Source organism: Pygocentrus nattereri, chromosome 8, assembly GCF_015220715.1.
Source record: "Pygocentrus nattereri isolate fPygNat1 chromosome 8, fPygNat1.pri, whole genome shotgun sequence".
NCBI lineage: Eukaryota > Metazoa > Chordata > Actinopteri > Characiformes > Serrasalmidae > Pygocentrus > Pygocentrus nattereri.
The window spans coordinates 6,269,213-6,283,035 of NC_051218.1; the positions used below are offsets into that span (position 1 = coordinate 6,269,213).

Consider the following 13,823-nt stretch of genomic DNA (forward strand, 5'->3'; position numbering starts at 1 on the left):
TTTGTTTATTTGATGGTTGTTAATGACGCCTTTAGAGGGTGGAGCTGAGCGGCGTTTGTTTATTTGATGGTTGTTAATGACGCCTTTAGAGGGTGGAGCTGAGCGGCGTTTGTTTATTTGATGGTTGTTAATGACCCCTTTAGAGGGCGGAGCTGAGCGGCGTTTGTTTATATGATGGTTGTTAATGACGTCTTTAGAGGGCGGAGCTGAGCGACGTTTGTTTATTTGATAGTTGTTAATGATGCCTTTAGAGGGCGGAGCTGAGCGTCGATTGTTTATTCGATGGTTGTTAATGACGTCTTTAGAGGGCGGAGCTGAGCGTCGTTTGTTTATTCGATGGTTGTTAATGACGTCTTTAGAGGGCGGAGCTGAGCATCGTTTGTTTATTCGATGGTTGTTAATGACGTCTTTAGAGGGCGGAGCTGAGCGTCGTTTGTTTATTTGATGGTTGTTAATGACGTCTTTAGAGGGCGGAGCTGAGCGACGTTTGTTTATTTGATGGTTGTTAATGACGTCTTTAGAGGGCGGCGCTGAGCGGCGTTTGTTTATTTGATGGTTGTTAATGATGTCTTTAGAGGGCGGAGCTGTGCGGCGTTTGTTTATTTGATGGTTGTTAATGATGTCTTTAGAGGGCGGAGCTGAGCAACGTTCGTTTATTTGATGGTTGTTAATGACGTCTTTAGAGGGCGGCGCTGAGCGTCGTTTGTTTATTTGATGGTTGTTAATGACGTCTTTAGAGGGCGGAGCTGAGCGATGTTTGTTTATTTGATGGTTGTTAATGACGTCTTTAGAGGGCGGAGCTGAGCGTCGTTTGTTTATTTGATGGTTGTTAATGACGTCTTTAGAGGGCGGAGCTGAGCGTCGTTTGTTTATTTGATGGTTGTTAATGACGTCTTTAGAGGGCGGAGCTGAGCGGCGTTTGTTTATTTGATGGTTGTTAATGACGTCTTTAGAGGGCGGCGCTGAGCGTCGTTTGTTTATTTGATGGTTGTTAATGACGTCTTTAGAGGGCGGAGCTGAGCGATGTTTGTTTATTTGATGGTTGTTAATGATGTCTTTAGAGGGCGGAGCTGAGCAACGTTCGTTTATTTGATGGTTGTTAATGACGTCTTTAGAGGGCGGAGCTGAGCAACGTTCGTTTATTTGATGGTTGTTAATGACGTCTTTAGAGGGCGGCGCTGAGCGTCGTTTGTTTATTTGATGGTTGTTAATGACGTCTTTAGAGGGCGGAGCTGAGCGTCGTTTGTTTATTTGATGGTTGTTAATGACGTCTTTAGAGGGCGGAGCTGAGCGGCGTTTGTTTATTTGATGGTTGTTAATGACGTCTTTAGAGGGCGGCGCTGAGCGTCGTTTGTTTATTTGATGGTTGTTAATGACGTCTTTAGAGGGCGGAGCTGAGCGATGTTTGTTTATTTGATGGTTGTTAATGATGTCTTTAGAGGGCGGAGCTGAGCAACGTTCGTTTATTTGATGGTTGTTAATGATGCCTTTAGAGGGCGGAGCTGAGCAGCGTTTGTTTATTTGATGTATGTTGTTGATCTTACACTTTCAAAACTGCTTTTCTGGCTACATTATATACTTTTGACCACTGTTGTAAATAACAGTTTGCAAATTTGTATCACTGCCTCAAAATATTGTCGCCGTCCAAAGTAAAACCAGCATCTCCAAAATCTCCAAATTACAGAAGAGGACAAACACCCTCAGCTTTTAAAGAGATTTTATACCAATTCATCAGGAAATTTCCACATATTCCCATCATATGAAGGCCCGACCCCCAAAATATGTATAAATTAACATTTTCACTAAGCCATATCTTTATCAGCTCACGTCGGGTGACCGGGTCAGGGTCTCAGGTGTGTTTGGAGGAGGCTGGGTTTGTCTGCCAGCCCACAGGCATGCTCGGTTAGCCCTTAGTCCCTGTAAAGCTGTTAGCAGAGCAGGCCGGATGGTAATTACTGTGCTCGTTCTTTGAAGAACAGTGCATCATGATTTATCCTGAGCTGTTCAAACAGGCAGTGCTGTCAGTGGAGTCTTGGTGACTTCCTGACAGGACCAGGCTGCTGCGAGGTGGGCTTCACCGTCAGGGTTACGAGGTGTAAAACGTGGGCAGCAGCTGAAGTGAACTGCGCGGTACGTTTGGTCAAATGGCTCTCAGCTCACAGCATTCTGTGATGCCCTCGTCCTCAGTTCCAGAGCACCACCTGAGCTCCACCCATTCATCAAATTCACCTGCCGTCCAGCTGCCTTCATTCAGGACTATTTAAACAGAGCCAAATTGATACTGATGGACTGTGAGGAGTGGCTGTGGCGTGAAGCAGGTGCACTTTAAGCACCAAGTAACTCAGTTCTAAAATGTAAAAATGTTATAAATTTCAAATTATCCTCAATTTGGCCATTAGGCTGTAGCTTTTTCATCTAACAATGGCTAAATATTCATTGATGTTTCCAATCTGTCTAGTTGTAATAGAAGCTACAGTTTCTCATTAGGCTGAATGAATAACCGACTCTAAATGTAGGTATTGTGATATAAACCGAGTCTGTTCTACAGTTTCTCATTAGACTGAATGAATAACCGACTCTAAATGTAGGTATTGTGATATAAACCGAGTCTGTTCTACAGATTCTCATTAGGCTGAATGAATAACCGACTCTAAATGTAGGTATTGTGATATAAACCGAGTCTGTTCTACAGTTTCTCATTAGGCTGAATGAATAACCGACTCTAAATGTAGGTATTGTGATATAAACCGAGTCAGTTCTACAGTTTCTCATTAGGCTGAATGAATAACCGACTCTAAATGTAGGTATTGTGATATAAACCGAGTCTGTTCTACAGTTTCTCATTAGACTGAATGAATAACCGACTCTAAATGTAGGTATTGTGATATAAACCGAGTCAGTTCTACAGTTTCTCATTAGACTGAATGAATAACCGACTCTAAATGTAGGTATTGTGATATAAACCGAGTCTGTTCTACAGTTTCTCATTAGGCTGAATGAATAACCGGCTCTAAATGTAGGTATTGTGATATAAACTGAGTCTGTTCTACAGTTTCTCATTAGACTGAATGAATAACCGACTCTAAATGTAGGTATTGTGATATAAACCCAGTCTGTTCTACAGTTTCTCATTAGGCTGAATGAATAACCGGCTCTAAATGTAGGTATTGTGATATAAACCGAGTCTGTTCTACAGTTTCTCATTAGGCTGAATGAATAACCGACTCTAAATGTAGGTATTGTGATATAAACCGAGTCAGTTCTACAGTTTCTCATTAGGCTGAATGAATAACCGACTCTAAATGTAGGTATTGTGATATAAACCGAGTCTGTTCTACAGTTTCTCATTAGACTGAATGAATAACCGACTCTAAATGTAGGTATTGTGATATAAACCGAGTCAGTTCTACAGTTTCTCATTAGACTGAATGAATAACCGACTCTAAATGTAGGTATTGTGATATAAACCGAGTCTGTTCTACAGTTTCTCATTAGGCTGAATGAATAACCGACTCTAAATGTAGGTATTGTGATATAAACCCAGTCTGTTCTACAGTTTCTCATTAGGCTGAATGAATAACCGACTCTAAATGTAGGTATTGTGATATAAACCCAGTCTGTTCTACAGTTTCTCATTAGGCTGAATGAATAACCGACTCTAAATGTAGGTATTGTGATATAAACCCAGTCTGTTCTACAGTTTCTCATTAGGCTGAATGAATAACCGACTCTAAATGTAGGTATTGTGATATAAACCCAGTCTGTTCTACAGTTTCTCATTAGGCTGAATGAATAACCGACTCTAAATGTAGGTATTGTGATATAAACCGAGTCTGTTCTACAGTTTCTCATTAGACTGAATGAATAACCGACTCTAAATGTAGGTATTGTGATATAAACCGAGTCTGTTCTACAGTTTCTCATTAGGCTGAATGAATAACCGACTCTAAATGTAGGTATTGTGATATAAACCCAGTCTGTTCTACAGTTTCTCATTAGACTGAATGAATAACCGACTCTAAATGTAGGTATTGTGATATAAACCGAGTCTGTTCTACAGTTTCTCATTAGGCTAAATGAGATGTTTACTAGTGTTCTCTAAAGCTGGTCCAACCCAGCAACAACTCCAATGAAAAACCACAGATTTTCCTGCTCCTCAAATGTGTTTAGATGGCATCACACTAATCATCAGAGGGATGAAAGAGCAGCAGGGCCATTTATGGACTCAAAACTGTGGTATTGCGAAGATTTGAATGGGTGATCACTGGTTGCCTCTGTCTGACACTGTCAATAGTAATAAAATAAAATAAGATAATTTTATTAGTCCCACAGTAATCAATAAACAATTTTGCAGTGTATTACTTATTACCTTACAGTCCAAATGTTATGAGCAATTTTGTCCTTTCAACAAAAATCAAACCACCTTGGGAGCCACAACATTTTATGTCCATTTAACCATCTTGGCCGTAAATCTGTCTCAGTATGTACTGATGTGCCACTACGGACTAAAAATATAATATAAATGAAAGCGCAGACTCACTCTGCTCTGCTTTAAGCTTTAGGCTCCAGCAGGAATCTTCTCTTTGGAATTTTCCTGTTCCACCTTAAATGGTGCCTGAGGGGCCAGAATTGTGAACTGTGGCACTATTTAAGGTGGAATGGGACAAACAAAACAAGAAACTGACTTCCTCTTCAAGACGATTTAGCATTCATCAGTTTCTCATTGTAGATTAAACGTATCAGGAAACCAGGTGGAGTGATTATAAACACAAATAAGCCCATTCGTCTCTAAATCATCGATGTTCGTCTTAAATCTCTCTCTTTGCCATGTCGTTAGCTAATAGCTAACATACATATATATATATATATATATATATATATATATATATATATATATATATATATATATATATATATATATATATATATACACATATACATATACATATACATATACATATATATATATATATATATATATATATATATATATATATATATATATACACACACACACACACACACACACACACACACATATATATATATATATATATATGTGTGTATATATATATTTATTTTTTTTTTCTTCTTCTTCTTCTTCTTTCGGCTGCTCCCTTTAGGGGTCGCCACAGCGGATCATCTGCCTCCATCTTGCCCTATCCACTGCCTCCTCTTCTTTTACACCAGCCATCTCCATGTCCACCTTCACTACATCCACAAACCTTCTCTGAGGTCTACCTCTTCTCCTTCTGCCTGGCACCTCCATCTCCAACATTCTTTGACCAATATATCCACTATTCCTCCTCAACACATGTCCAAACCATCTCAACCTGGCCTCTCTGGCTTTATCTCCAAACTGCTCCACCTTCACTGTCCCTCTGATCTGCTCATTTCTAATCTTGTCCATCCTTGTCACTCCCAACGAAAATCTCAGCATCTTCATCTCCGCCACCTCCAGCTCAGCCTCCTGTCTTTTAGACAGAGCCACAGTCTCCAAACCAAACATCATAGCAGGACGCACTGCTGTCTTGTAAACCTTCCCTTTCACTCTTGCTGCTATCCTTCTGTCACACATCAGCCCTGACACCCGTCTCCACCCACTCCATCCTGCCTGCACCCTCTTCTTCACCTCTTTTCTACACTGTCCATTGCTCTGGATGGTTGACCCAATCTTCACCTTTCCACCTGCCTCCCTCTCATTCACACACATGTATTCCATCTTGTCTCTACTGACCTTCATTCCTCTCCTCTCCAGTGCAAACCTCCACCTCTCCAGATTCTCTTCCACCTGCTCTCTACTCTCACCACAGATTACAATGTCATCTGCAAACATCATGGTCCATGGAGCCTCCTGCCTGACCTCGTCTTTCAACCTTTCCATCACCATTGCAAACAAGAAGGAGCTCAAAGCTGATCCCTGATGTAACCCCACCTTCACCTTGAAACCATTTGTCACTCTGCAACTGCACACCTCACCACTGTCTCACTATCCTCATACATGTCCTGCACCACCCTAACATACTTTTCAGCTACACCTGACTTCCTCATACAGTACCACAGTTCCTGTCTTGGCACCCTATCATCTGCCTTCTCTAGATCCACAAAGACACAATGCAGCTCCTTCTGACCTTCTCTGTGCTTCTCTACCAACACTCTCAACGCAAAAATTGCATCTGTGGTGCTCTTTCTGGGCATGAAACCAAACTGCTGCTCACTGATCTGAACCTCTCGCCTTAGCCTTGCTTCAACAACTCTTTCCCATACATATATATAAAATGCAAAATATTTGAATAAACAAAATTGTTCCATCGTTCATTTTCACCACCTCCCATTCGACTGTACCATCCTGTCTATAACAGTGAACAGAGAAGACATTCTATAGACCTCTGCTTCTCTTTCTCTCTCCCTCTCTCCCTACTCCATCCCTCCCTTCTCTCTTTCTCTCTGACTGATCTGTTCTGTCCTGTTTGTACTCATGGGTGACATTTTCTCCGTAATTAATCTGCTCCCTGCCAGTTTCATCCAGGCTGCTTTACTAACATGACAAGCACGGACACGTTTGTCCTGCCAAAGCTGGTCTGCAAAAAGAATGGGTAGATAAAAGAGAAACAAACAAACGGCTACTTTATCTACTCTAATTACAAATTACTCATTGCTGCCCACAAACTGGTTGAAAACCAAAACACTGGCCACTAAAAACAGCTCAAAAGCAGCTGCCCTGAAATCCTTCTGGATAAAATGTGCGTGAGTTTATGGAGCTTCTCACGCTGCTCATATTTAAGCAGTCAGGACACGTAAATTACACGCAAGGACAGACATGGATATGCTTTACAGAGGAACTGTGTGTTTATGTTTACACAGATTTTTGCATAATTTAACCTCCCTGACAGGCCGGGCTTTTCCTCATAGTGTTGGTGAACACACTGCAAAGTAAAAGGCTTTTTTTTCCACAGCTGCTTATACTTTTCACCAAGGATGCCAGTAATTAGAGGAAGCTTTACACTTGAAGTCGTACTGTATGCCTGAAATCTGATGCAAGTCAAGTGCTGACAGCTTGTCATCTCACTGCTGAGCCACACAAACACCGCTCAGAGTTTTTCTGACAGCAGGTGTCGGAGCAGAAACAGATTTCCTGGGTGTCTCAGACAGTTCTGAGCAGACGCACACGCTGGAGATGTGTGTTCAGACTGATTCAGACATTCAAGTGTCTATGAGGGTCAATGAACGAATAAGCTGCTAAACACTAAAAACCAGCAACATTAACGTACACTCTTACAAAAGACAACGGTTTTATGTAGAACCAAGAGCATTGCTTGAATACTTTGACTGTTCTTTAGGTTCTTTAGGTTCATGGAGAATGATTTGTGTATGATTCTATGGAGAACCTTTTGAAAATGGTTCTATATAGCACCAAAAAGCATTCATATCTTGTTACAAGGTCAAGCTCCCCATTTTTGGTGCTATACAGAACCAAACAGAACACATTTCACCATGCAGAGAACCTTTTGGTTCTTGGAGCGTCCATGGTTCTATGTAGATCCACTGTCTTTACTCAAGAATCGTTAAAGAACCATCTTTTTTTAGAAGGTTTTAGGTAGGACTAAGATTGCTCGTATAGGTGACGGTACTGGTGCACCATCCACTCAACCAGCGCAACACACACTAACACACTACCACCATGTCAGTGTTACTGCAGGGCTGAAAATGACCCACCACCCAAATATTACCTGCTCTGTGGGGGTCCATGGGGGTCCTGACCACTGAAGAACAGGGTAAAAGGGGGTAACAAAGTATCAGAGAAACAGATGGACTACAGTCTGTAACTGTAGAACTACAAAGTGCAGCTATACAGTAAGTGGAGCTGATAAGATGGACAATGAGCATAGACACAAGGAGGTGGTCAGAATGTTATGCCTGATCGGTCTATGGTTCTATATAGAACCAACAAGGGTTCTTCTACTGTTATGATGTCAAGTTTGTTATAACAGAAACAGCCTTTTGGGTGCTATATAGAACACTTTTCAAAAGGTTCCATATAGAAGCATCTATGCTGGATGAATAAATTCTTTAAAGCCAGATTTAATGTGATGTTGTGAGAAGTTGTCACAGTATTTATTTGGTGTAGAAAAACACCAATTACACACGACATACAAAGAAACAGCAACGAGAGCAAAATCATTAACACAAATAGACAAAACACACAAGCACAGAACAAACTTTCACTATATTCACTAAAGAAAAGCTGCAACTTGGCTCTCTGACTAAGAAGCGCTTACAAACCAAACTCAGATGGATGAACCAAGAAGGTGGAACAAGCGTGGGATACGTTAATATTTATTAAGTTACTTAGTTTTTATTCCCAAGTTGTAAAGCTCACTCATCTCACACTGATCATATGGCTGGTCTGAGTGTCTCTGCTGAGTCTCTGTTCCTTCAATCTTAGTCCACATGACAGCAAAGACAAACATTTAAGAAACAAGCGAGGACACAGAACCAAAACTAAAGCACATGGCTGGAAGACGAAAGGCTGCAGAGATGAGGACAGGAGGCCTTTACAGAATCTGTAAGAATGTACAGACATACAAAGACCACCTGTTCTCTCTCTCTTTCTAGTCGACTTATTCAAGATGGGTCCAGGAGAATATGTTCAGGGGGGAAAGCTCAGTGGATCCTCTCTGAGCCCAGCCATCACAGCCACAGGAGCATCTGAACCAGCAGGTCCAAAGACTGTTTATCTGCAAGCCATCAGACTACTGAACAGCTGACACCAAATTGCAAAATATAGGTGGTTCTGAGGGGTCTGGGACCCCCTAATTAACCTCTTGGATCCCCTGAATGTCTGAAAATAAATGGATGTTCAAATCCAGATTAATTGTTTATCTGCTTCACCCACAATCAGCTCCTGTCACTGGTGTTCTTAATTCAGCTGAAATTGGCTTCTAACTTGCCAGCTTCTTGTTCAAATTTCCACCTTAAATGGTGCATCAGCCAGCTTCTTGTTTAAATTTTCCATTTCAAGTTTTCCAGTTCCACCTTAAATGGTCCAATCGCACCATTTAAGGCAGAACGGGACAACTCAAAGAAGAAGCTGGCTGTTAGGAAGCCAAACTTTGTCCTCCTTACTGTCTTTGGGGTTGATTTTATGTTTGTGTGTGTTGAGATTAGAAGTGATTCACTCATTGATGGATTTGCTGATGTGTGTTTGATTCTGTTTCTCGCTCTAATCTCGGTTTTTATCGTCAGGGTCAGACTGAACGCGTTCCTGCTGGTCCGGGCGGCTAATTGTCAGGATCAGAGAGCAGATCCGTAGAGAGCAGCCTGGATTAATCTGAGTCTGAGGATTATTACTAACCAGATTTGGTGAAAATAGGTGGCGTAGTAAGGAAGCAGTGGCGGATTTAATCCTGAGACTCTTCGTCTCTCAATACGAGTGAATCTGTTCACAAGCAGATCTTGACCTCTCCAACATGGCGGATGCGCAGACGTATCACCTCAGAACAGCAGACAACACGTCATCTAGGAATGTATATCTATGGACTGTACCTATCCCTCTGAAAACCTGCACAGTATGTAGCACAATAGTAAACCTATAAAGATGCCCAGTTTCCTAATAAAGCAACTTTTCTAATTTCTCAAACCAAAGAAAACAGGAGATGTGTAAGATCTCGGTTGACGTGAGGAAGATTGCATCAACAAACAAGAACAGAGCGTTTTGGCGAGTGAGTTAGCTGGCATAGCCAACGCTGGCATAGCCAGCCAAAATAAGATCCTCCCCCAAATACCAGGCAGCATTTCACATACTGGCTGACACTACACTGGTACAGACAGCACACACCCCCTTTCACTGTATTTACACAGTATCTTTGCATGTTTACAAGACAGCAGTGCGTCCTGCTATGATGTATGGTTTGGAAACTGTGGCTCTGTCTAAAAGACAGGAGGCTGAGCTGGAGGTGGCGGAGATGAAGATGCTGAGATTTTCGTTGGGAGTGGCGAGGCTGGACAAGACTAGAAATGAGCAGATCAGAGGGACAGTGAAGGTGGAGCAGTTTGGAGATAAAGCCAGAGAGGCCAGGTTGAGATGGACAGGTTTGGACATGTGTTGAGGAGGAATAGTGGATATATTGGGCAAAGAATGTTGGAGATGGAGCTGCTGGGTAGAAGGAGAAGAGGTAGACCTCAGAGAAGGTTTATGGATGTAGTGAAGGTGGACATGGAGATGGTTGGTGTGAAAGTAGAGGAGGCAGTGGATAGGGCAAGATGGAGGCAGATGATCCACTGTGGCGACCCCTAAAGGGAGCAGCCGAAAGACTAGAAATGAGCAGATCAGAGGGACAGTGAAGGTGGAGCAGTTTGGAGATAAAGCCAGAGAGGCCAGGTTGAGATGGACAGGTTTGGACATGTGTTGAGGAGGAATAGTGGATATATTGGGCAAAGAATGTTGGAGATGGAGCTGCTGGGTAGAAGGAGAAGAGGTAGACCTCAGAGAAGGTTTATGGATGTAGTGAAGGTGGACATGGAGATGGTTGGTGTGAAAGTAGAGGAGGCAGTGGATAGGGCAAGATGGAGGCAGATGATCCACTGTGGCGACCCCTAAAGGGAGCAGCCGAAAGAAGAAGAAGAAGACAGTATCTTTGTATGGACTTAATCTGATAATGACAGAAAATCAGACTTTGTCAGTAATCCTTTCAATGCGCTTATGTCACAATTTGCCCCTCCCAGTCCTGTCCATGTGCTCATGTTGTGTTTAGTTTAGCCTGCATGTTCTTTGTTTTGGTTTTGTAGTCCAGCCCCCTTGTTTAGTGACTCTGCGCCTGATTTTTCCCACCTGTGTTTCCACCTGTGTCTTGTGATCCCTTGTTGGCCCTGTTGTATTTAAGCCCTGTGTTTGCCCTTTGTTTTGACTGGTCTTTGTCCGAATTGTTGGATGTATTGTATTCTCGTGGTGTTTGGTGTTTGATTCAGTGTTCATTTCGTCATGTCTGTCCCTCCTGCTCTCCGTGTTGGATGTTTGAACCTGGACCGTCTAGACTATGACCCTGGATTTGCCCTTAATAAACGTTGCTTACTTCAGCACATGCATCCGCCTCCTCGCTCCTAACCGTTACAGTTTACTCAGGAGTAATCAGTACTGCACTTGAGTAATCAGATAATGGGGAACCTCCAGGTCTACATGAGTCAGACAGTAATAAGATTTCTGCTTTACAACCAGCCAATAAACTCGAAACTCAAACAACTCAAACTTCATGAGTAGATTTTCGTAAGAACATAGTCACTTTACCTTTATTTCAGTACCAATAAAATGTACATATTTATTCAGTATTGTCATTATATGCTGTTACCTGCACCTCCATGCACATTCATTATTGCACTGCCTTTTTATCTCAGGATAGATCTTATTGCATCTTTGTAATTGTATAGATGCCTGTAGTTTTTTGGTATATGTTCCTGCCTCTTCGTAATTATTGTGATATTATCTACCTACATGAAAATATGAACACACATCATCTAGAAGATGAAGAATATTTAAACCCTTCATTTCGTAAAGCATGTGTTTGGTTTCAGCGTCACTAAAAGTGTTTTGCTGCGTCTCGTGGCGACGCTGCTCACTTATTTCCAGTACCACCATCTGTTTTCACACATGCTCAGACTGAGAAACCAGAAAGAAATCAGAGTAAGAGCTCACAGCACTGAGAAATCTGATTACTGAGCTACAATCCAGCCTCTTTATCAGATTTCTTAATCAGATTTACACCAATATAAGAAATCGGAGTGTGCTGTTAACATGTGCATTTAAATATTCAGATAACTGCAGAAATCCGATTGAGGGCATGTAAACACACTCATTGCTAACAATGCTTTGTCATTTGCCAGCTTTTAGTCACTTTAAACTTCACCACCTGTCATCTTTTATTTTAATTAAAATTTAATGTCATTTATAATTATGCTAATGTGAGCTGGCTCTGAGGCCAAGAACTTTATTACTGATGATGATGTTTGCACAGCTATCATGCATACGACAATAAAACTTGAACAAACTTGAAAATAAACTTGAACAAACTTACGGAGCTGGTGTAGGTGTCTCCAGGCTCTGGACGGTGGGCAGGCCGTGATGGTGATGAGTGGGCAGGCATTTCCTGTGAGTGTGTTACACAGTGTCTGCTGCCTGAAGAACACTTTACGAGGGTCCACCGAGCGCTCTAGAACCTGCAGGTGGGACTGCAGACACACACACAGTAATCAATACTGGGGTCCGGCAGATCTGTCATTTCACAAATAATATCAACCAATTAATAAGACCAGCCTTACTAATTTCTCATATTGGCGGAAATACCACCAATAACGCCTTTTTAAATGTTATAGAAGAAAATCACTATTTTTTCCACAGCAACCAAATTCACTGAAGAGCTGTTTGAAAATGGTCATGTAAAATACATTATGACTGCCTTTGCTACACACACTGTCTCATTCTGCACAATTTACTACACCGTTTGAGCAACAACGGTATCTAGACGTTTTCTAAGTGTCTTAAAACCAGCCATTACATCCAAAAAAGGCATGTTTTTAGGACAATGGCCTTTAATAATGGCAGCAGAAATGGCTCCCAAACGGCACATCAGCCCAAGTTGTGGCCCTCTTTATTGGGAGAAGACACAGCGGCTGGATGGAGACACAAGCCTCCAACAGGCGGCAAACGTTTTCCATTCAAATAAACTTACTTGAAAAGGAGCAACACAAAACGTGCCTTGATGTGACTGTTGTATGTAATCGTTTCCCTTTTTTATCTGGAGTAAAACGGTCTAAATATTTTAACGGGAAAGAATTTCATTTACTAAAGGGGAAATCCACAAATGTTTAAACATTTCTGCATAACTCAGTGTGTGAGGTGTAATCAGAGGTTCAGAGCAGTTTGGTGTGAAATGGTTCAGACGTCTTTACAGTGGTGGTGATGGGAACCAGACGTCGTGACTACAACACAGATATAGACATTTATTTACCATCCAGAACCACCAGAGAACCTACACGAGTCTTCTGAGTTTATATGGAATGTTTGTGGAAAATCTGAAATGATACCATCTTACACCTTACAACACCCTGTATGTATCCCTCCACTATGAATGGATTATAAAACTAATAATATACACTATATATATATATATATATATATATATATATATATATATATATATATATATATAGTGTATCTACACTATATACCTCAAATTTCGTTGTGCAAGTGTACAAGTACAATGTGTAATGACAAAGTTCTTTCATTCATTCGTTCAATCATTCATTCATTCATATACTGCCAAAAGTATTCGCTCATCTGGCCTCACATGCATATGAATTTGAGTGAGATTTCATTCTTAATCCATAGGGTTTAATATGATGTGGGCCCACCCTTTGCAGCTATAACAGCTTCCACTCTTCTGGGAAGGCTTTCCACAGGGTTAGGGGTGTGTTTATCGGAATTTTTGACCGTTCTTCCAGAAGCACATTTGTGAGGTGAGACACTGATGTTGGATGAGAAGGCCTGGCTCGCAGTCTCCACTCTAATTCATCCCAAAGGTGTTCTATCGGGTTGAGATCAGGACTCTGTGCAGGCCAGTTAAGTTCTTCCGCACCAAACTCGCTCATCCATGTCTTTATGGACCTGCTTTGTGCACTGGTGCGCAGTCATGATGGAACAGGAAGGGGGCGTCCCCAAACCGTTCCCACAAAGTTGGGAGCATGAAATTGTCCAAAATCTCTTGGTGCTGAAGCACTAAGAGTTCCTTTCACTGGAACTAAGGGTCTGAGCCCAACTCCTGAAAAACAAC

At 41.6% G+C, this 13,823-nt stretch overlaps 1 protein-coding gene across 1 annotated transcript in view; it reads right to left on the reverse strand.

Annotated features, from left to right (window-relative positions):
- Nucleotides 1-13,823, reverse strand: part of LOC108438530 (cytosolic carboxypeptidase 4) — a 319,250-nt gene that overhangs the window by 164,707 nt on the left and 140,720 nt on the right. Inside the window, exon 18 of the mRNA XM_037540410.1 lies at nt 12,069-12,222. Coding sequence (XP_037396307.1) covers nt 12,069-12,222 — 154 coding nt within the window. The remainder of the gene's footprint in view (nt 1-12,068; nt 12,223-13,823) is intronic.